Source organism: Tachysurus vachellii, chromosome 3, assembly GCF_030014155.1.
Source record: "Tachysurus vachellii isolate PV-2020 chromosome 3, HZAU_Pvac_v1, whole genome shotgun sequence".
NCBI lineage: Eukaryota > Metazoa > Chordata > Actinopteri > Siluriformes > Bagridae > Tachysurus > Tachysurus vachellii.
Window position 1 is genome coordinate 36450504 of NC_083462.1, and position 24083 is coordinate 36474586.

General features: G+C 38.2%; 4 protein-coding genes across 5 annotated transcripts in view; all 4 read left to right on the top strand.

Annotated features, from left to right (window-relative positions):
• LOC132843573 (histone H2AX-like) overlaps positions 1–9927 on the top strand; it is a 264980-nt gene extending 255053 nt beyond the window's left edge. The window contains exon 2 of the mRNA XM_060866987.1: positions 9490–9927. Within this exon, the coding sequence (XP_060722970.1) occupies positions 9490–9895 (406 nt within the window). The 3' untranslated portion in view covers positions 9896–9927. The remainder of the gene's footprint in view (positions 1–9489) is intronic.
• On the top strand, positions 8287–8921 carry LOC132843555 (histone H1-like). The gene has a single exon (XM_060866969.1). The coding sequence runs from the start codon at positions 8287–8289 to the stop codon at positions 8905–8907; it is 621 nt and encodes a 206-aa protein (XP_060722952.1). The 3' UTR covers positions 8908–8921.
• Positions 9928–10437: 510 nt separating the features above from the next.
• On the top strand, positions 10438–14474 carry LOC132843578 (histone H3-like). Its single transcript, XM_060866991.1, has 2 exons — positions 10438–10808; positions 14101–14474. The coding sequence occupies exons 1-2, from the start codon at positions 10458–10460 to the stop codon at positions 14419–14421; spliced, it is 672 nt and encodes a 223-aa protein (XP_060722974.1). The 5' UTR covers positions 10438–10457; the 3' UTR covers positions 14422–14474.
• A 604-nt stretch (positions 14475–15078) lies between these two features.
• Positions 15079–24083, top strand: part of LOC132843564 (histone H2B-like) — a 151712-nt gene continuing 142707 nt past the window's right edge. For both annotated transcript variants that reach the window (XM_060866977.1, XM_060866978.1), the window contains exon 1: positions 15079–15483. In XM_060866977.1, the coding sequence (XP_060722960.1) occupies positions 15113–15483 (371 nt within the window). In that variant the 5' untranslated portion in view covers positions 15079–15112. The remainder of the gene's footprint in view (positions 15484–24083) is intronic.

The following is a 24083-nucleotide window of genomic DNA, read 5'->3' on the forward strand; positions in this document are numbered from 1 at the left end:
TTCTTGAGGCTTATGAATGGTTTGCGATCATCTACTACTGTTGTCTTCCGTGGACAGCCAGGCCTTTTTTATGCTGCTGAGCTCACCATTGCATTCTATTTTTTTCCTGCTATATCTCTGATGGATTTGTTTTGTTTATGAAGCCTAATGATGGCCTGTTTGACTTGCATGGAGAGCTCCTTTGAACACATGATATAGATTCACAGCAGCAGATTCCAAGTGCAAATACCACACTTAGAATCAACTCCAGACCTGTTACCTGCTTAATTGATGAAGAAATAATGAAGGAATAGCCTACACCTGTCCATGAAACAACTTTTTATTCAACTGTCCAATTACCTTTGGTCCCTTGAAAAAGGGGGCTGGCTACTCTCAAGAGCTGTAATTCCTAAACCTTTCCTCTAATTTGGATTTAAAGCTGAGAGACTTTCAGCCCACTATATCTATACAACTATAGCTTGAAAATATTTTGGTAAATACCTAAAAAAAAAAAAAAAACTAAAATTGTGCTTGTGTCCAAATATATATGGACCTAACTGTATATGAAAATTGTACTCTACTTCTAAAGATTATCAGTCAAGAACTAAATGTATTTGCAATTTTTAAATTTGGTCAACAACTTATAAGATCAAATAGTATTCATAACAGTGAGGTTTTAATTATGTACTTTATTGCTTTTATATTAGTTTTCTTGTTGTTGTTGTTGATAGTAGTAGTAGAAGCAATATTCTAAAATGTGCAAAAGTAGCATAGGGTAAACCAAACAACAACAACAACAACAGCAACAACAACAACAATAATAATAATAATAATAATAATAATAATAACTACGACTACTACTACTACTACTACTACTACTACTACTACTACTACTACTAATAATAATAATAATACAGGGCCGTAGCCAGCCTATTGGGGGGGGGGGGGGGGGGGGGGGTTTCTCCTCCTTTTCTATTTAATTATGAGGTTCAAATAATTCATTTTGGTGACCTTTTGTGCACTAATTTGTGCTGGATTAGCTTGTCTGCTGGTATCTTAACAAGCACGCTTTTTGATGCAAGTAAATTATTTACTGCATTGTTGTCAAATTGCTTCCTCATATAGCACCTTTGTCAGTCCATACACAGTTCATGAGTTTAAAGCCCACATTAACAACAGAAGAGATTTAATAAACTTTACTGAAGTATTAATAATAATTATTTTCATCATCATTTCTTGACTCTCTGTCAATGCCTCTTTGCTTGTTGCTGTATTTGTCTTGACTCATGGATTTAGTAGACTGGTCAGTTCAAATCTTCTGGAGTGCAATTTGGAGAATATGTTACATGTTTCCCATGTAAAGAGCAACTCCCATGGTGTATTTAATCTATTTTGACTTACTTAAGGGAAACTTTGAGACTGAAAAGTTTTAACAAGCTAACCTAAATAGAAAAGGAAATGATTGTTTATATAATTGTAATAGTAATGAAATTACCTCCCTGGGACGTTACAGTTACAGTACTGTACATTGCCAGCTGGTAAGTCATGAAATTACCAAAAATTACCAATAAATTACGTAACTGGTACGTCGTGTGTTAGCTGGGTAGGCATCGTAAAATAAATAATATACCAATCATTCCAGATAATTTACCACAAGCGGTCCGCTTTGAAGTTCTCAGAGGAATAAAGACGTGCACCGAAGGAGAGAAACATTTCCATTGGCTCCAGTCTGCCGGTATTGGCCAATCATAAAAGTTGATATTGCACAGCCAATATCACTGAATATCCCACAATGTTTTATTATTATAATTACGCTACTTTTATATGGATATTATATTGTAGACGATTGAGTGGATAAAATATAGAACTCCAAAGCGGATAAATTTGAAAACGCCGTCTTCGCGTCTTAGTGTGGACTGTAAAGACGGAGGCTTTTGAATACTATGACGCATTTATTCATGTGATGCAGTCATGTGACCAATTCAGCCAAGATGGTGAACGACATTGTGCAGCAGTTGTTTTGGATGCTCTCCGTTTTGACAGCCTTGTTAAAAATTAATGTCAGTTTGTACATACTGCAGATTGCGTTTCTTCAAAGAAGGCGGAATGTTTACTCGAAGTTGCTGTTTAGCGGCGGAACTCGAGGACAGTTGTGTTTCAGACCGTACATGGAGCGGAGATTTTGGGTGAGACCTGGACGCTGCCGTGCTTGGTGGGATAACTTTGTGCGTGGAATTGTCGTGTGTGTGTGTGTGTGACACAATTTGAAACAGCAACCCAGAAGATTTGTCACAAGCATTGATTAAAACAATGATGACAATAATCACATGAAAAAAAATACTTAAATTCTGGAACTTTGGCAGTGACGGGGGGTTTGTTTGAACCACCTGAACCCCCCCTGCCTATTTTTATTGCCTAAATTATTAGATTATTAATTACTAAATTACCCCCCCTGCCTAAATTATTATTGTGGTAAATTATCTGCCCCTGGTTTGTAATAATAATAATAATAATAATAATAATAATAATATTATTATTATTATTATTATTATTATTATTATTAATATTATTATTATTATTAATAGAACCTTCAACTATATGTAACCATTGTGATTTTTTTTTCTTAATCACAATTCTGGAGATGTACAATGTCTACATGGTTCGACATGCTCTTTATCACTATTCTAATTATGTTTCATTTTAACTTGATTAAACCTATTCACTCAGTTCCTTTTCACTGGGTTTCTTTACACTGTATCTCTAAAACTCTGGGTCCACCAAAAAGTTTCCCTTAGATGTGACAAATTCATAAAATGAATGAAAATCCTTGGTCTTGGGTTTGACTGAAGATCATATTCAGAATATTTGAAAATATCCTAAAATGATTGTCACACGCTGTGTATACATTTTACACTGTGTTTTTTGCTTTCTTTGTTTGGCCACATCATTATCACAATTTTATACAGACATCCATTAAATCCAGCTCAGTATGAGCTTGGATATTATATTACCCTAGGTACAATAGATTATCTGTATAGTTGCACAAAATTATAGCAATGATGTCTTTTTGTGAATAATGTGAATAATCTCTTGTGTTTTATTTTATTTAAATTATTTTTCCATATCTTTTGATGCTATACACGTGAACTGTACATTATTATTCACTGTTAATTTTACATTCTTGAATTGCCGATGTCTAGCCTAATGTGTGTGGGGGGGTGTCCGAGGATTGTCCCCCCCAAAAAAAATTATTTAAAAAATATTGCACTCTCTATTGTGAAAAATATATGTATGTATACCTAAATAATTGTGTAAGTAGAAAAAAAAAAGCAAAAAAATGCATTTAGAAACAGTTGAGTTCCCCCTCCCCGTCCTCACAGTGGTTTGACCCACTGCCTACTTTCCTAGTTCATCTCACCTACTCTGCACACACGAGTCAGGTGTGGCTGCGGCTCAATTAATGTACAACTCCATTAAATAGGGGATTTTATTCACTTTAAATAAAGCAATTCTCTTTAATGTAGTTGATGCAGACTCATTCATAAATTAGTTGCGGCAAAAATGCTGATTACCGATGTAATTTTCCATGAATCTGCTATATTAGCGAATAAAATATTACTTATCTAGTTAACGTTAGCTTGTTTACAATAGCTTTGTTGTATAGTGAACTGCAACTAAAAAAACTTTGTTTTTCACTGTGGGGACATATCTTTATATGCACAATTTGACTGTATTATTTGTGTCCCCCCTTCAAAAATTGCTCATGAGAAATTTTATATTTATTGTCCCCCCCTACTTTTACATGAAATTTACGCCCGTGTGTGTGTGTGTGTGTGTGTGTGTGTGTGTGTGTGTGAATGCTCAGGGTGTACTGGGTGTACCCTGCCTCTAGCCTGAGATGCTGGGATAGGCTCCTGTCCTCCTGTGACTTTACAGAGGTTAAGACATTTTGGAAAATTGATGGATGATGAATGGATGGACTGAAATTATTTAATAAAAATGTTGCAGTGCTCTGACTACTATGGTGTGTAACTTTAACACTGCATACATTTTTCATCAGTTTGATGACAACTAAAACATTAAAGTATAACAAAAGATGCATTAATTTTTAACACTGTTAACTAAGTATTAGAATGGTTTTATACTATTGGGGCAGTTTAGAGATCCAACTGTTTTAGATAAACTTTCTGTGAAGATGTTGATCTATATCAGTTTTACTGATGCTGGTAACGTGCTGGTAACATCACATGGATGTAGTCAGATTTACTTTTAACGTATTAAATATTGTACAGTAATGTCATACGTTGTTGACATGAAATGTTCTGCACACTAATGTTGAGGATGAAAGTTTACTGAAAGAGAGCAGTAACAGATGCAGCACATTGTGTGGTTCACTTACTGCGGTCAGATGTCGCCATCTAGTGGATGTGTGTCGCAAGGAAAAAGTCAATGTTCTGAGAAATAAAGTCTAAGGGCCTTTTTACACCTGGTCACTTCATGTGTTGTCTCTGAGCCGCTAGCTATCTGATTTGTTAAAACTGTTCCATTTACATTAGGCCACATAAATGCGTCTTGGCGAATCGGATATCAATCAGAACTTTTTACCCCCGCCCAAAATGCTAATATATTTTACCTCATTTCCAGGGCAATTGAAATGGAACACGTTTCCCTGGTGGCAGCAGTGCGTTTTAAGACCCAACGAGACGTTTGAGAATGAAAATCATGAAAACTTAGGTGGGGGGAAGCAGCTATTACTTATTACTTTAGCTTATTACTTTAATGGTCCAAATGACAAGAAATTACAGACAGAACATGAGGACTCGGGACACAAAGGAACAGGGGAGCTAGACTCACAAAGGTAGGAGAACATGGACAGCGTAAAGAAATGAACAGAATTAAAAACAGAGCCTTGTGTTTTTTTTTGTTTTTTTTTTTGAGCTAAATAAATTGACAGCAAAGAAAAACTAGCTGCATGCCCTAATCTAAACTAACTAAAAGTACAGTGGGTGGCACCAGGACTCTTAGCTCCACATCAGGGTCATCTCTCTGCCCACTGGTGTTTTTCTCTCTTTTGTCCATTTATTTATATGAATGAACTGATAAACAGTGAACTTTGTCAATTCAGGTGGATTACAGACTTTAACATAAACTGTGAGTAAACATTTGAAGTGACGTTTCATATAAGAGCTCGTTCTGAGCTGAGATCTAGTGATTTTTTAAAGTGAATGTTTTTGATTCACAAAATGTGATTTTTTAAAGTGAATTTGAAATGAATTCTTGAAATAAAATTCAATTCATTTTGAAGATTAATAAGGAATTTGTGAAAAGTTTATTCTTTTTATTCCTTTAATGTTGTAAATTATTTTTTAACTACTTTCATGTAATTGATCACTCAATCAGATGTAATAATTAATTAAATGAAAAAAACAAACAAATAGATTTAATTTCTTTATCACTAGCTGAAGTTTTATTGAGAGCTGTCAGGGAGAAGGGCATCTCACAGAGAGAGAGAGAGAGAGAGAGAGAGAGAGAGAGAGAGAGAGATTGCGTCAGGCCAGAGTGTGGAAGACCAGGGGTCTCATTTATAAAGCGTATAAAGTATAAAGCGTACGCACAAAACGGGGCAGGAAATGTGCGTGCGCCAGTTTTCGCGCAAAGGTTGTGATCTATAAAAAACAAACTTGACGGGAAAATGTGCGCACCTTTAAGCAAACTTTGAGACGTGCGTACGCGCATTCTGGAGACAAAGGGAATTGGCGACACAAATGGTGAGGTCGTGAACTGAAGTTAGATTGTAGAAAATACATGTGAGAAGAACGATTATAAGAATTAATGACATTTAATTTTCACCCCATTTCATACGTTATATCCACATTATCATGAGGATTAAATCCAACAGTGTTATTTGTGCCGATTGTTTTAGGCTATATACATCTAGTAAAATCCAAACTTAATTCAAATTGTATTAAAAATAAAATAATAATAATAATAATCAGCGCTACTCCGTCCAGGGTGTATCCTGCCTTGATGCCCAATGACGCCTGAGGATAGGCACAGGCTCCCTGTGACCCGTGTAGTTCGGATAAGCGGTAGAAGATGAATGAATGAATGAATAATCAGCACTGCCTTACAGTCACATTGTCCACAACGGGAGTGCAGGAGGAGAAGGCGCGACTACATGTGATACAGAATAGCATGAAATACCCTTTTATTAGAGAACTGCAGAGCACAGTGTAAAAACAAAATATTTTCCTTAATGTACGTATATCATAAAATGTCAAAGTCTGCAAATACAGTCATGAAGCACAATCGCTACTCATCATCGGTCCTAACTATTACGGTGTTCATTACAAAACCGTCATGAAGAAGTATGTATTCACTATAACATTTTCGTCTTAAATTTTCGCCCACAAATTAATACTGTGATTTTTATCAAGGTTGTTAACGATCAGTCTAATTGCTAGAAACATATAAATCCTCCGGTGACCCGGGTATGTAATGCTTCATGATGGCACTGCTGGCACTGTTGGAGGATTACGCCAATGGCAGAATAAGGAGAGAACGAGTTTTCAGGGACCATGATGATTTCCTGGCTAATAAGCCGATTTAGAATCCCTAGAGCTGTGCTCTTAGATCTATGTGTTGAACTGGGTCCAGTATTAGAGAGGGCAACACGCCAGAACCATGCCATCCCAGTCCAAATACAAAATGTGTGTGTGTATATATATATATATATATATATATATATATATATATATATATATATATATATATATATAAACTATAAGTAATCCTCAACTTTGTGTCTAAGACCTTTTTTGTATATGAAATAATTCTATTAGAATCTATCATCTCACCCTATACTGTAGGTCTGGTATATCACAGCTGTCCCTGAGTGCCATAATATCTGTCGTTTTGAATGGTATACTTAATATGGGTAGACGATACATCAGGTTCCCCTACACTGTGCGAGAACAGGCCGAAATTAAAATGCAATTTGCAGCAATGTCTGATTTCCCAAATGTAATCGGTGCAATTGACTGCGCTCATGTTGCTATAAGGGCACCATCTGAAAATGAATTTGCTTATGTTAATAGAAAGCATGTGCATTCTATTAATGTGCAAATCATATGTGACTCCAACATGACCCTCACAAACATTGTGGCACGCTGGCCTGGTTCAACACATGATTCCTTTATCTAGACACATAACAGTGTAGGGAACAGACTAAATGCAGTACGTGATGGCTGGCTTCTTGGTGAGTTTAACAATATTAAAAAGTAGAAACTGTAACAATTTTGTTTTTAATATAATTATAACCTCTAGGCGACAGTGGCTACCCCCTGAGCCGCTGGCTCCTCAACCCATTTTTAAACCTGCAGAGCGCAGAGGAAACTCATTATAACGAGGTCCACTCTCGTGCCCGCGCAGTGATTTGCATTGACTATTTATGGTTAAAAATGGGCGTGTACAGGGCGGGATTTCACGTACGCACATCTGCGGGTGATCTGTGATTTATAAAGGGAACATTGCTTAGAGGAGTGCGTACGCACGGTTTTATAAATCGGAATATTTTGGGCGTACGTAAACTAGTAGGGATCCCACGCACAGTTTTATAAATGAGACCCCAGATCATGACAAAGGTACAAGCACAAACAAGGGAACACAACAACAGCAACAAACAGACAAACAAACAAACAAACAAACAGACAGAAACAAAGACACACGCAAATGGACACCCACAACTCGCACTGTCTGTCTGTCTGTAGTATACATGTGCTTTACGCAGCACAAACGGAACTCCGTTATAATTATTACACACAACACTCAGTCGATACAAATACATCAGTGTCATTCACAAGGTTCTCCCGCAACTCGGTAAACACGACTTACAAGCCCCGTGCCTCTTTTTGTCTAGTTTTTACACGCCACATCGCCCCAAATGCGCCGCAAGCGGGAGCGAGCCCCAGACGCGCCGTACACTTTTGTGCTCGCTGCACGACATTGTCCTTTTTCCCGAGACCCGACGTGAGCTCGTAGCGAGCACCGAAGTCCCTGCTCAACAAACCTGTTGCTGAACGCTCGGGATCTTGTCTGCGGCGTCGTATTTTCGCCGAGAAACGCCGTGAGAAAACACACTTGTCACTGTGTCTCGGAAGCGCAGTCATTCAGCCACGGCCGGGTTGAGTCTACAACGTTCTCATGCTTACTTTTAAGCCCAGCCCCCCCGGTCGAGAGGAGGAAGGTTCCTGTGTTACACAGCGTACAGCGGTACACTCGTTTATTCTACTATTAGCTCCGAGAGAGATGGCTGAAGTCGCTCCCGCTCCCGCCGCCGCGCCGGCCAAAGCGCCCAAGAAGAAGGCAGCTTCGAGGACCAAGAAAACAGGCCCTAGCGTCGGCGAGCTCATCGTCAAGGCGGTTTCCTCGTCCAAGGAGAGGAGCGGCGTGTCTCTTGCCGCCCTGAAGAAAGCTTTGGCTGCCGGCGGATACGACGTGGAGAAGAACAACTCTCGCGTCAAGCTCGCCGTCAAGGGCCTCGTTACTAAAGGCACTCTGGTGCAGACCAAAGGGACCGGCGCGTCTGGATCTTTCAAGCTGAACAAGAAGCAGACCGAAGTTAAGAAGCCCGCAAAGAAAGCCGCGCCCAAAGCGACAAAGGTGGCCGCCAAAAAGCCCGCCGCGGCTAAGAAGCCCAAGAAAGTAGCGGCCAAGAAACCCGCAGCCAAGAAGTCTCCCAAGAAGACAAAGAAGCCCGTCGCTGCCGTCAAGAAAGCCACCAAAAGCCCCAAGAAGGCCAAAAAGCCGGCGACCCCCAAGAAAGCAGCCAAGAGCCCCAAGAGGGCCAAAAAGCCGCCGACCCCCAAGAAGGTAAAGGCTGTAAAGCCCAAAGCGGCGAAGGCCAAAAAGGCTCCCAAGAAGAAGTAAACTTGTTTCTCATGTTTTTTTTTACTCCTCAAACGGCTCTTTTCAGAGCCACCCATATTTTCTCTTAAAGCGCTGTTTCCTATTCTGATAAACAAAATGATGACTTTAGTGGATTCTGTACCGAGTGTTTAGGCAGCTACAGACTTGTACATTCACCTTCACATAAACGTATGGACAACTAGGGACAATTGGACAGTTTACATTTTAAATCCATGTGCATTTGTCTTTACTCTCTTCTGTACTAATATATGCTTTATAGATATAAAACCAGTGAATAATCAAGATACTGATCATAAATCAGTTTACGAAATATTTTCTCTCTACAATGATATGCATTTAGTCTTTTTTTTATTTTAATTTCATTCATTTTCTCTCTCTCTCTCTCTCTCTCACACGCACACACACACGGGAGTGGGAGGGGCGTGGGGCGTACAATGGAATGATGGACTGACCCTGGAATTCTACGGCGTGTCTCGGATTGGTTCTTCCGTCACAAGTATCTTAGCCAATAAGAGAGTTGACGTGATGGTTATATCACAGAGTGCTAGAAGAACAGCGCTGTTATTTCGGTATTGTTCTTAGAACGTATCTGAGCTACAAGATGAGCGGAAGAGGCAAAACCGGCGGTAAAACTAGGGCTAAGGCCAAGACTCGTTCATCCAGGGCCGGTCTGCAGTTCCCCGTGGGCCGTGTGCACAGGCTTCTGCGTAAAGGTAATTACGCCGAGCGCGTCGGTGCCGGCGCTCCGGTTTACTTGGCCGCCGTGCTCGAGTATCTGACCGCTGAGATCCTCGAGTTGGCTGGCAACGCCGCCCGTGACAACAAGAAGACCCGTATCATTCCCCGCCACCTGCAGCTCGCTGTGCGTAACGACGAGGAGCTGAACAAACTGCTCGGAGGCGTGACCATCGCTCAGGGAGGCGTACTGCCCAACATTCAGGCCGTGCTGCTGCCCAAGAAGACCGAGAAGGCCGTCAAGACCAAGTAAACTCGCTCAGCGCTGCGTTTCTCACCACCCAAAAAGGCTCTTTTAAGAGCCACCCACTTTTACTGGAAAAGTGCAATTTCATCCTGGTTTTTATTAATGCTGTGAGCGTGAACATTATAAAGACAATTCCCCAAATAAGTGTTAAAATGTGTTAAAATAAGTGTAAAATCTACCATTAATAATAACTGGTCTTGTTTAAAGATGGATGACAGATAATAATAATAATAATAATTGATGATGATGATGATGATGATGATAATAATAAATAATGAAGCCTGCTCTTTAAATGACAGAAAGAGACAGTAGGTTGCTGACAGAAAACAAAAGCGCTGTGCTACTGAGAGCGCCAGTAAAAATAGGGGCGGGCGGTTTGGGTATCGAACTGTGTCCGTGACAGAGAACGGTCCAATAGTCATCAGGTGACGTAACGCGTTCTATCCAATGGCAGACGTGTGCTTTCAATCCGCCCAATGAGAACAGGGCGGCGTTAGGGCTTAAAAAGACAGCGTTCAGCAGCGCCGTTTATTGTGCTTTTTCTCCGTGAAGTTCACAGCTCGACGCCATGGCAAGAACCAAGCAGACCGCCCGTAAGTCCACTGGTGGCAAAGCGCCCAGGAAGCAGCTCGCCACTAAGGCTGCTCGCAAGAGCGCCCCGGCTACCGGCGGCGTGAAGAAGCCTCACCGTTACAGGCCCGGCACCGTGGCTCTGAGGGAGATCCGCCGTTATCAGAAGTCTACTGAGCTGCTTATCCGTAAGCTGCCCTTCCAGCGCCTGGTGAGAGAAATCGCTCAGGATTTCAAGACCGACTTGCGTTTCCAGAGCTCGGCCGTCATGGCCTTGCAGGAGGCTAGCGAGGCGTACCTGGTCGGTCTGTTCGAGGACACCAACCTGTGCGCCATTCACGCCAAGAGAGTGACCATCATGCCTAAGGACATTCAGCTGGCCCGCCGTATTCGCGGAGAGCGCGCTTAAACCTCAATTCTGTCTAATGTACACAAAGGCTCTTTTAAGAGCCACCACATTCTCTCTGATAAATGAGCACTTCTTCATATCTGTGTGTGTGTGTGTGTGCGCGTGTGTGTGCGTGTGTGTGAGCTCAGAGTTTGTCCTATAAAGCTTACTTTGTATTTGTGTGTATAATATGAAAATATATAATCACATGTATGTAAATGTGAATCTGCTTAACAGAAATGACTTAGTGTTTGTGTTAGGAATATTGTGTTCAGAGATAAGAGTAACTGAAAATAAATAAATAAATACACATTTTATTTGTATAGTGCTTTTAGCAATGGACGTTGTCTCAAAGCAGCTTAACAGGACATGAACACAACATAGTTATACAGAGATTAATATAAAACAAAAACTCAAGGTTAGTATTAGAATTATATTTAAATTTGTTTGTATTTATTCCTATTGAACAAGCCTGAAGTGATTGTGGTAAGGAAAAACACCCTTAGGGAGAAACCTTGGGGGGAACCTCATCCTCATGTGGGTGACACTGGACGGTGTGATTATAAATATACAGTCTGACAATGTTGTCCTCAAAGACCATGTGTAGTCGTCATCTCCTCTTAGTATATCTGAATATTTAATGAAGCAGAGTCCAACTGGAGCTGGTAAAATACGATTATAACCTTACTGAGAAAAGAAACAGAAGGCTGAATTATTATTATTATTATTATTATTATTATTATTAATATTATCTATTTTGCAATTACATATTAAAATATAGTAGCATGGGCAAAAAAAAAAAGTTTATTCTTTGTTTTGTGTTTGTGTTCAAACAGAAAGAGAGCAAAATTCACCAGTGTTGATTATTATGAGCTAGTTGTGACCTCAGGTACAGAGATCTAGAATTATGATGAATATTTTATTGCCAATTTTGCTTCTAATTGCTCCTACAATTTGCTCCTTTAAGTAGTAGTTGTACTGTTGCTGCTGATATTAGTAGTAGTAGTAGTGGTGGTGGTATTAGTAGTAAATAGTATTAAAAAAAAAAAAAATCACAATGGTTACTATTAGTAGTAATAGTAGTAGTAGTAGTTTTTTTTGTTTTTGTTTTTTTTTTCTCCTTTTACCCAGTGCTACATTTGCACATTTTAGAATATTGCTTCTACTACTACTACTTCTAACAACAACAAAAAGAAAACTAATATGAAACCAATAAAGTACATAATTAAAACTTACTGTTATGAATACTATTTGATCTTAATGTATTATTACAATTTTTAAATTTGGACAACAACATATTAGTTCTTGACTGATAATCTTTAGAAGTAGAGTACAATTTTCATATACAGTTAGGTCCATATATATTTGGACACAGGCACAATTTTATTTATTTATTTATTTTTTTAGGTATTTACCAAAACATATTCAGGATATAGTTGTATAGTTATAGTGGGCTGAAAGTCTATCAGCTTCTATTTGAGGATATTTAAATCCAAATTGGAGGAAGGGTTTAGGAATTACAGCTCTTGAGAGTAGCCAGCCCCCTTTTTCAAGGGGTCAAACGTAATTGGACAGTTGACTCAAAAGCTGTTTCATGAACAGGTGTAGGCTATTCCTTCATTATTTCTTCATCAATTAAGCAGGTAACAGGTATGGAGTTGATTCTAAGTGTGGTATTTGCACTTGGAATCTGTTGCTGCGAACCTACATCATGCCTTCTAAGGAGCTCTCCATGCAAGTCAAACAGGCCATCATTAGGCTTCATAAACAAAACAAATCCATCAGAGAGATAGCGAGAACATTAGGAGTGGCCAGATCAACAGTTTGGTACATTCTGAGAAAAAAAAGAATGCAATGGTGAGCTCAGCAACATAAAAAGGCCTGGCCGTCCACGGGAGACAACAGTAGATGACTAAAAGGCAGAAAGACTCACGAACAAACATTAACTGAAGACAGCTGCAGTTAAGGCCTGGCAAAGCATCAGAAAGGAGGAAACCCAGTCTCTGGTTGTTGCCAAGTGTGTTGACACACTCAAGGAATTTGGTTCCAGCAGTTTGTGACTCTCAAAGGTACAGACATAAATAACACAAAACTATACAAGAAAACAATGCAGATGATGAGATACAATGTAGAAAGAATGAGAATAAAATGTGGATATAGAATGAATAAAATATGAATATGGAATATGAACGATCAGTAATGTACATAAAGTGTTGGAGTGCAAATAACAATATTGTGCAATATTATGCTTTTGTGCAATATACAGCAGCAGTAGTGTGTAATATATATATATATATATATATATATATATATATATATATATATATATATACAGATGATTTGGTGACTGACAGTCCTGATAATGCAGTACTTATGATAAGAAGCAGTGAATGTAATTATTGCCTTACATTTTTTGCCTGGGGGAAGAAAACAAACAATGATCCCATTTACAGTGAGGCCTGTGTCTAGAGGGTGTCGACCAAATATTTCAAGTAGAACAGTGACGTTTTGTTTTGACCCACGTTTGATATTTAAATTTTGACTTCAATGAGCTTTCTTTGTGAATGACACTGAGTTTTAGAATGAGATTAGTGTTGGAGACAATATAGCTCATTTAGACTATAAACCTTATAGATTCTGTAATATTTTGTGTTTTACAGCTGATAACAGGACTCCTGAATGTTGTCTTTACATTCCTTTCTGTGTTGCTTGTAATCTACTATCAGGGTTAAACATGGGCTCGGTTTATAATGTACCCAGAAGAACTGGGAACACCGGGCATCCTAGTAGTGGACCTAGGAGTATAGAATACAGTTCTCAAGCCTCAGATGTGCTCAAATGGATGTTTTACATCTAAACAGTGCAGGTCAATGTTGTACAACCACAGAGTGCTGTTACTAACATCTATACATTGCTGGGTGTTGGTCTGTATATTTTTATTGAAATACTCACTTTGTATACCTGGGGTTAAATTCTACTACTACTACTACTACTACTACTACTACTACTAAGACTTATAACAACAACAATAATGATGATGATGATGATCCTTGTGTGTACAGAGAGGTTGCAGCAGAAAAATACACTAGTAAGTTAAAAGCTTTGGCTTTCTCTTTGTTTATGAACGGGTTCTATTGTGTGAGCGCTGGTCTTAGACCCGCCTCCGCGCCTGTTCTCAACTGGGTCCAGGAGATGGAGGATAAATATTCGGCCTCTCGCTGGTGTATTTTATTGAGCGGCTTCACTTCGAGAGAACAGCATCATGTCTGGTAGAGGTAAAGGCGGTAAGGGACTCGGCAAAGGGGGCGCAAAGCGTCATCGTAAGGTTCTTCGCGATAACATCCAGGGAATCACCAAGCCAGCTATTCGCCGTCTGGCTCGCCGTGGCGGTGTTAAGCGTATTTCCGGCCTGATTTACGAAGAGACTCGCGGTGTGCTCAAAGTCTTCTTGGAGAACGTCATCCGCGACGCCGTCACCTACACCGAGCACGCCAAAAGAAAGACCGTCACCGCCATGGATGTGGTGTACGCCCTGAAACGCCAGGGACGCACTCTGTACGGCTTCGGCGGATAAACGTTCAACACCGAACCACGTCAACACAACGGCTCTTTTAAGAGCCACCCAAATATCCTTAAAGAGATTTTCCTTCTTTACTGTGTGTGTGTGTGTGTGTGTGTGTGTGGGGCAAATGACGTCAAAAGCCGTATAAAGCAATATCCTACATATGTTCATATAGTAGGTGCTCTTTAGTACAATTTTGTAAGTTAATTGATTTACTTGCATCTTTTTATTATTTATTATATGTAGTGTGTGTGGTAGGTATAAAGCAGTATCCGATATATATTTATGTAATCGATGCTCTTTAGTATGCTCTTTTATGTAAGTTAATTGATTTATATACATCGCTATCATTTTATTTCGTGTGTGTGTATATATATATATATATATATATAGTGTGTGTGTGAAACGCGTGTAAAGTTTGGTGGTAGAAACAAGATTTTTTTTCCCCTTTTCTTTTGTCATAAAGCACAAAGTTGAGTGTAAAACGGCGGGAGGAGAACAAAGCACAGAGGGGACAGTGGGGAGGAGTAAGTGTGTAGGAGGAGCGGGAGGAGGCGCTCCGCGTCAGGGGCTTTGGGATTATGACCAATAACACACGTTTGTTCTCTTGTGCCTAATTACAATGTCAGACTGTAAATAGACCAGCCGCTAGGTGGGTGTTACTCATTCTCTCGCAGTTCACTCGAACAACAGCAGCAGCAGCATGCCTGAACCAGCTAAGACCGCGCCCAAGAAGGGATCCAAGAAAGCCGTGACCAAGACGGCGGCTAAAGGCGGCAAGAAGCGCAGAAAGACCAGGAAGGAGAGTTACGCCATCTACGTGTACAAAGTCCTGAAGCAGGTGCACCCTGATACCGGCATCTCCTCTAAGGCCATGGGCATCATGAACTCGTTCGTCAACGACATTTTTGAGCGCATCGCCGGTGAGTCTTCTCGTCTGGCTCACTACAACAAGCGCTCCACCATCACCTCTAGGGAGATCCAGACTGCCGTGCGTCTGTTGCTTCCCGGAGAGTTGGCCAAGCACGCCGTGTCTGAGGGCACAAAGGCCGTCACCAAGTACACCAGCTCCAAGTAAAGCGCCTTACCGCCGTCTTTATCAACACAAAGGCTCTTTTAAGAGCCACCCCCTTTTTCATACAACGTGCAAATCTCCTTTCTGCTTGTCTCTTTCTCACTCACTCTCTCACACACACACACACACACTCAACAAAGGTTAACCACTTTTTTACGTATTCCATCAGTGTTTCTGTATTTTAATGTGTAATTACAATTAGATGCTTTGCTGCAGGTTTTGCTTTTTTTTTTCTTCTAAACTTTGAATAAAGATTTCAAATAACTTCAAATAAATGAGAATAAAATTCTCATTCACAAGTACATCATGTCTTTTACAATCATACATTTGAATACAAAAATATTAAACATTACATATCTGCTTTAACGTTTTAGGCACATTTACACATATTTACAAGCATCTATAATGCAAAACATTTTTAATAAAGTACAAGATTTATTATTATTTTTTGGTCGTCGGTTCATGTTCTTTTGTGTTTTTAGCTCACAATTTGTTTGTACACTACCGCAGCAGGAATATTGCACTGGTTACTAATCGTTTTACATCTGGTTTTCAAAATTTTCAAAAAACAATACAAACAATTTGTTAGCAAATTTCCATCACATATTTGTTAGCTTACTGTATATTATTATTACAATACATTAGTGTTCTTTCATTCACATCTATATTTAAATCTGTTTTTTTTATTTATGCCATATTTCTGCTGATTGTGTACAATTTATAAAAAAAAGTTGTTACTTTTTTTTTTTTTAATTTATTACCCAGCTCAGTAGCACCCAGACCTCCTAGTTTTTTTGGTTTGTATAGAAATTTTGTGATGTAACTTCTCTATTGTTTCTCCATATAAAACCTTCACACATTTTATTTAATTTTATTTTTATTTTATTGTCAGAGGGAAAGACAATAATTTAGCTAATACAAATGTTTTAATTAACTGAATTCTTGATTTATAATTAGCTATTTCCAGTTTTCATTTTCAGTTTTTATTTAATATTATTTCTCTCCCCAGTTGTGTTCAGCACATTTTCTGTTTGTAATTGTTAAGCCTAATACTTTCACCTCTTCTTTGCTTTGGGTGTCTAGGGTTTACACTAGAGTTACACTATTGCTCATCCATAACGCTTCTCTTTTGTTTTGACTGTAACCTTAACCACTCTTCCTGCCGTTGTTTTTACACCTTGTATTCTTTCATCATGTTTGATTTTGTGTAAGATTGTTCTAATTGCAGTAGTATTAGTACTATTAGTATTAGCAGTAATAGTAAATAAATAAAAATGAACTAATAAATTACTACTACAAATAATAATAATAATAATAATAATAATAATAATAATAAATATATAATATTTAATAATAAATATTTAATAATAATATTAACTCGACTTGACTTGACTTGCACAGCACAGTGCTACTTTATACACTACATACACTATTTACACACCATTCTGCACCTGGACACTTTAAGGACAATCTTTAAAAAAACATACACATTTATGCATATATGCATATACATTATTTTTCCACTTATATTTTCATATTTTATATAGTTGTTTATATAGTTTATACTTTTTTATTTATCTATCTCCTTTTGGTTTTGGTTTATTTTTTATCCTAAATTGCATTCCCTTTTTTATGCTTAAATACTGGACAGTTGCAAAAAGCATTTCACTGCATGTCGTACCCTGTATGTGTGTGTATATGTGAAGAAAAAAAAAAAAACAAACAAGCAGGTTTGAGTAACCTGCACTTCCTAAACGTGGCCACTCGATGGCGGTCAACATCCATCCACAATGCTTTTATTATTTGTGTATTATTTAGCTTATTAATTATTTAATCTATATGCTCGTCTTCTACACTACATCAGCGTCACTTCCTGGGTGTGGTCTTCTAGAGACGTGTAAAGTTCAGCACATACCGCACTATATGAGTCAGAAACAACCAGAGACTCTAATGAACTTATTATCAGAGGTCTAAAGCTCTCAGATTCTGCACTTTATCACAGTTCTTTTAGAAACATAACACAGACATAATACAGAGTCAGTGACAGGCTGTACAAAAACTATACAAACATTTCATAGACACATGCAAGAGGTTTCTAAAAAACCACATCAACTTTTTATCAGTTAACCACAGACATAAAAAAATGCAGCTGGAAGAAATGCAGCACATATAAAAATAAAGAGGGTACAAACATGAATGAATAAGGGAACACCAGCAGTGCTATGGATAAAATCAAACAGATACAGGTCAAGTGCTTCAGTTATTATTCAGATCAAATATCAGAATGTAGAAAAATATGATCTGAGTCATGTTGTGGCTTGTTCTTTGGTACAAGATGAGCTAGTTTGAGTATTTCAGAAACTATTCATGCAATAACATATATATATATATATATATATATATATATATATATATATATATATATATATATATATATAAATAAATAACATTTCTTTACCATCATGGCCCCTTATGAGTTATAGGTCCACCCTGTGACTTAGACGAGTGCCAGAGTGAATGGGACGATTAAAATAGTACGTGGGCCAATGTGTAGGTTCGAGCAGAGCAGTGGTGAGAAACTGAAGACAGACAGACAACATAAGGTGTAATAAACTTAACAAAAATATTTATATAAAAGCTGTATATTCAATCCAAAATGGCACGTAAACAATGAACAAATAAAATACATATCAGCAGATTTCAAAATCTAATCAAATTAAATCCAGATGTTATACTTGATTTAGGTTTTTGGCCTATTTATAAAGTCCTTCCTAATTTATAAAATCAGACCTAAATTAACTTTTAACCTGTTTATAATTTGAATTTTCTAATCTATTTATTTGATCTAATTTTAAATGGCTAGAATGTTTATCCTTTTCCCAACATTTTTACATTTTTTCTGATTTGTTTTAAATTTAAACCCTGGTAAATCAACAAAGGGAAGAAATACAAATGGAAAACAATAAAAATAAAAATACAGCAGTATGCAGAACAACAATTATCAATAATTATTCTAATTCAATTAAATGTATAAACACTGTTTTAGGTTTGTCAGAATTCATCAGATTCAGAAATCATAATGCTCCACTAGCCTGGTGGGAACAGTGGGCAAATTTGGGTCTTGCACACCTGATTCACAATCATGTGAATGCTGAAGTTTTCTGGTCTGAGCAAAAATGCAGAGACATACAACTTTAAGGAGTAGATGGAGTCTTTAACAGTATATATTAATAACTGCATATGAAGATGCATGCCAAACTGAAACCATAGCTGCCTCGAGATGTCCACTCACTGTGAACGATCCATAATGATGCTTTAAACCAGGGGTGTCAAACTCAAATTCACAGTGGGCCAAAATATTAAACTGAGATAAAGTCACAGGCCAAACTGAATATTTATTGAAAAATTAACTGCAACTGATATGTAATGTTCAACCTTTTTCATATTGAAACAAACTTTAGTTTTGCTTAAACACATGATTTGGAACAACCAGAGCTTGATATTACAAACATACAAGAAATTAAATTTGAAATAAAAGACCCATCAGTGGTGTTCATTTCTTATTTAAATAAATAAATAAAATAAATTATGTCTCTCACTGTATCATTTTAAGTTCTTTTTTGAAGTGGATCTTTTTCAAAACCAACAATAAAACAACCAAAAATAATAATTTCATTCAATGAAAATCCAACTTTTCGACTATTAACAGTTCATGCCTTGGAGTAGAAAAAGTGCATAAAGAAAACATATATTCAAACTCAGTTTGCTACATTCTGATTTACTCTGCACATTGATTTGCATATTGATCACATTGATTCTTGCCTTTTATCTGGGCACACGATGTCGCAAACTTTGACCATACACTTTTTGACAAACTCTCCAACATTAAAGGGCCTGGCAGATTTTGCAATCTCTGCTGCCACAATAAAGGTTTACAGCCTTTACAGCAGCTTCTCTCTTTTATTTTGCTTCCATGAACATAGTCTGCCGGGAAACCAGACTTATTTTCCTCTTCTCTGCCTTCTGGAGCTTCTGCTTTACATCCAGGTCCTTATACTGCTCATAATGTTTCGTTTCGTAGCAAGTTCTTATGTTATATTCTGTCATTATAGACACGTTAGCAGCATTAGCACACAAGACAACCAGGTCTGTCCTTTATATTCGTGCACAGATAATCTGCCTCCCACCTGTCTTGAAAGCTCCTATTGTCCATCTTTCGTTTGGCCATTTTTGTGGAGGGTGGAATTAACTTGCCGATGTGACTGTAGCATGGTTGTTAACGACTGTCAACAGAGAATGAGAGGCGCTTGCTGTTCGAGACTACAGTGGCAAGGCATTCTGGGATTTTTAGTATTAGCAGAGCATGTACATTTGATATGATCTCACGGGCCAAATATAATTTGGCCCACGGGCCAGAGTTTGACACCCCTGCTTTAAGATATAAAGGCACTTGTAACCCGGGTAATCAGGTTACTAGTTAAAAGAAAAAAGAGAAAGGAAAGTTCTAGATGGACAGCTGTTTTGTCCAATCACGGCTCTGATTCCAGTGATTAGCTCTCCTAAGAGCCAATATTTCATAAGCCAATCTTTAAACAGCACTTTCCTAAGCACCGCCCACGGCGCTGCTGCACGGGCAGCGGGAGAGAGAAGGAGGGAGAGGAGAGTGAAGATGGCGCAGCTAACACTGTGAGCGTGAGAGTCAGAGGGGGAATTCAAATGGAGCAGCCGTACAAAGCCGTATTCAAGAACGTTTCCACGTGTGGAGAGAAAGATTGAATGCAAAACATTCACATCTCTGGAAGGATTACGGCGGTAATCGGATTGAGAAAACCACAAGTGTAGGAGTCGCATTAGAATTCATATGAGGAGTTTATTACAGGAATCACAAGCAAACAATCCAAACATAAAAAAAGAACTGAAAGTTAGAAACAGACAGAGGTCCAAACATAAGCTAGATAAGATAAGATAAGATAAGATAAGATAAGATAAGATTTACCTTTATTCATTCCCAGTGGGAAAATTTCTATGTTACAGCAGCAAATGAAAGAAAAAATATAGAAGCTTGTTTCCCCCATTTGAAATAATAATAATAATAATAATAATAATAATAATAATAATAATTGTGGCTTTATATCAGAACTCAGATTTGTTTCCCTTGCAACACACATCCACTAGATGGCGACATGTAACCGCAGTATGTGAACCACACAATGTGCTGCATCTGTTACTGCACTCTTTGTAGCCTATTGCAGCATCTCGGGCTACAGGCAGGGTACACACACACACACACACACACACACACACACACACACACACACACACACACACACACACACACAGGGCTGTCAAGTATCACGCATTGAGAGTGACTGTCACACATTTTGGTCTTTTCTCACATTCTCCCACCACACCGTATTTCTCACGCAGAAAAAATTTCGACTATTTAACATATATTTAATAAGCCGCAGCGCCCAAAATGTATCAGTCCGCACCGCTGTCTCTATGGAACCGGGCAGGAACCAAGCGCGTCTAAGTTCTTAGTCGAGCCTGACACTTATCAGCCAATCAAATAAAAGAGTCTACACAATAGCCAATCAGAAAATGGGTAAGAGTTAACGCAACAACAAATAAAAAAATTTAAAAAAATCCATTAGCGAAGGTATTTTTGATGTTCGTTTTGAAAAATCCTTAACACGAAACAGCTTGTCTCTGGATGGGATATTATCCTCAATCATGGTCCTAAAAATGGCTAGGCTTGAGCTGAATTGTATAGACATGGGAGCAACATTACAAATGATAAAGGAGTCCAAAAAGGCAACAAACACTTACAATAAAATGCACACACACACACACACACACACACACACACACACACACACACACACACACACACACACACATACACATACACACACACATACACACAAAATGAAGTGAAGTGAAGTGACATACGGCTGCATACGGTGACCCATACTCAGAATTTGTTATCTGCATTTAACCCATCCAAAGTGCACACACAGCAGTGAACACACACACATCGTGAACACACCCGGAGCAGTGGGCAGCCATTATGCTGTGGCGCCTGGGGAGCAGTTGTGGGGTATTCGGTGCCTTGCTCAAGGGCACCTCAGTTGTGGCCGGCCCGAGACTCACAACCTCCGGGTTACAAGTCAGACTCTCTATCCATTAGGCCACGACTAACCTGTTGTTGTTTATTTTCTTTCAGAATGAAAGACCTTATTTGTTTTCTCAGAGAGAAAAACTAACTCACTGGGTGAACTAACATCTTTTATTTATTTATTTATTCATTTATTTATTTATTTATTTGCTATTAATAAAGATTTTGAAGATTAGAAAGTGAAAATGTCGCCCGTTGTGTAGAATGACACATGAATGTTGTAACCTGTGTTGTAAACTTTTTCCAGAGAAGACCAGGAGACTTGGATATCCTTGTGCAGTAGTCTTTATTGTAGATACACACAATGGGCAGTCCCATCAGATAGAGACAAAACACTCAGGTGACAAAGCATGAAGGGATGGAACAGCCCCCACACCAGATCCTGGAATTTCACCCTTAATCCCATTAACATAACAGTCTTTCTCAGACCTTGAATCAAATGGCCACCTTAAACAATGGGACAAATGGCACAAAGAGACAGATGATATCCTGAGTTACCTTGCCCCTTTCCTTTCATATTAATGAGATACAGGAACCACAAGTCTAATGTAAAGTTTGAATTTAACTAGCATTGTAACTTGATTTGGCTTCTACATGATCCACAAAATATGCTAGAACTAAAAGGAAATAAAACAATGACTTAAAATTATTTTCCCACACCTGGAAGTATGTAAGTGTGAAGTATTCATTATAAAAGGTGGAGAAATGTTCACACAGTTACAGAAACTCCAGTTTTCTGAAACATTTCTCAGACATTGTGCACGCCGCCTTTAACACAACCTTAAACAACGTGAATGACATGTTTTCTTTTCAGGGCTCTCAAGTGTTGAAGACAGGCAGGCGTGACCTTCTCCAACCCCATGTGCTACTTCTAGTTCTCCGCTGCTTTGACACGAATCTAGGTAGACCGCTCCCACCTCGAGCGTGCATGCAGCAATGCACAGACTGGACATAATTTTATTGGTTGCCTAGAAGCGATGCAAAGCGTGCATTGGCTGTGAGGGATAGTAGAGAGTGTGCGGACTTGGTGGATGATACAGGGGAGTTTGTGAGTGTTCCGCCGGTGTTGAGAGACACAATAATTCCGCAGCCGTTGCACATGATGTCAAAACCAAAATCTGGCTATCAGAAAAGAAAGGAGAGGGAGGAGAGAAAAAAGAAAACAAAATGAGGGAAACAACTCCTCACAAGTTTTTTTTCTAAAGAGAGCAGGAGAGATCTAAAGCACTGCACAATGTCAATCTGTTTTAGTCAGTGCTAGCCAGTAAAATAAATGCTTGCTAAGTTGCTGCACAATTGTCTCTTTTCCATAAGACACAACTTGTTTCCAAGCATGTGATAAATGTTCTTATCATACTACTAAACTCTGAAGTAACACGGAAAGTGTGAGAAGTATTTTTAGAGATTAAATGTGAATATAAAACAATGTTTGCACATTGTGTGTTTTTGCATCAAAACATTATGTTGTGGTCCAACATTTTACATGAATAATGGTATATATAATTGTAAAAGTATGAATGAATTTAAAAAAATTAAGCACATAACACTCAGTTCCAGAAACAGCCACAGAAAGTGAACAAGGCCCTTCAAACATTCTTACTGCAGGTCAAGGTGATGAGAATGTTAGTGAAGGTAAGCACAGTCAGCCACGAAGTGTAGTCAGACAACCATAAATTGTTTATGTATCCAACAAACTTAAAACATTTTTGTGCAGAAATTATAATATTGTTTATTAATTTTTAAAATTGTCTTTAATCATAATAAGCTTGTCATTACTTCCTCTTTTACTGTGTGTTCTTACACTATGCACATCATGTACTGTAACTGATGGTAGAATAAATAGTAGAATAAACATCAGACATGTATTTCATGACTCTGGGTAATTGTAATTCTGTATTCATGCTTGTAGCTGTACTCATACCACAGGAAGATGAGAAGATGAAGTAGAAAACAAAGAGAAGCCAGAGAAGATGGTGTAGAAACAAAAGCAAACGATTCTTCACAGCCACAGGACAGTGAGAAGGATAATGTGCAGAACGTGGTAGAGGAAGAAAGAAATGAATTTAGTTTTCAGTTTGTAAGTGTTGATCCAGCATTATGGCCAGAGCATCAGAAGTTGACAAATAAGCAGCGGGATTCAATCATTCTTAAACTGGCAAATCCAAATCCAGAAGAAACCGATTTAACCAAAATTGCTCAAATTATATCACATATATCGCATATATGCACATCATATATGCATCACATACTGTTCATATCATTTATGTTGTGTTGTGTGTGCATATTTATAATATTGAATTGCATTTCACACTTGTCAATACCTGTCAGTTTAATATATATTTAATTGTCAGTAGAACCCATACTCAATGTAAATTAGAGATAAGACAACTAGATTAAGTTTAAGATTTTCAGTAAAATGAA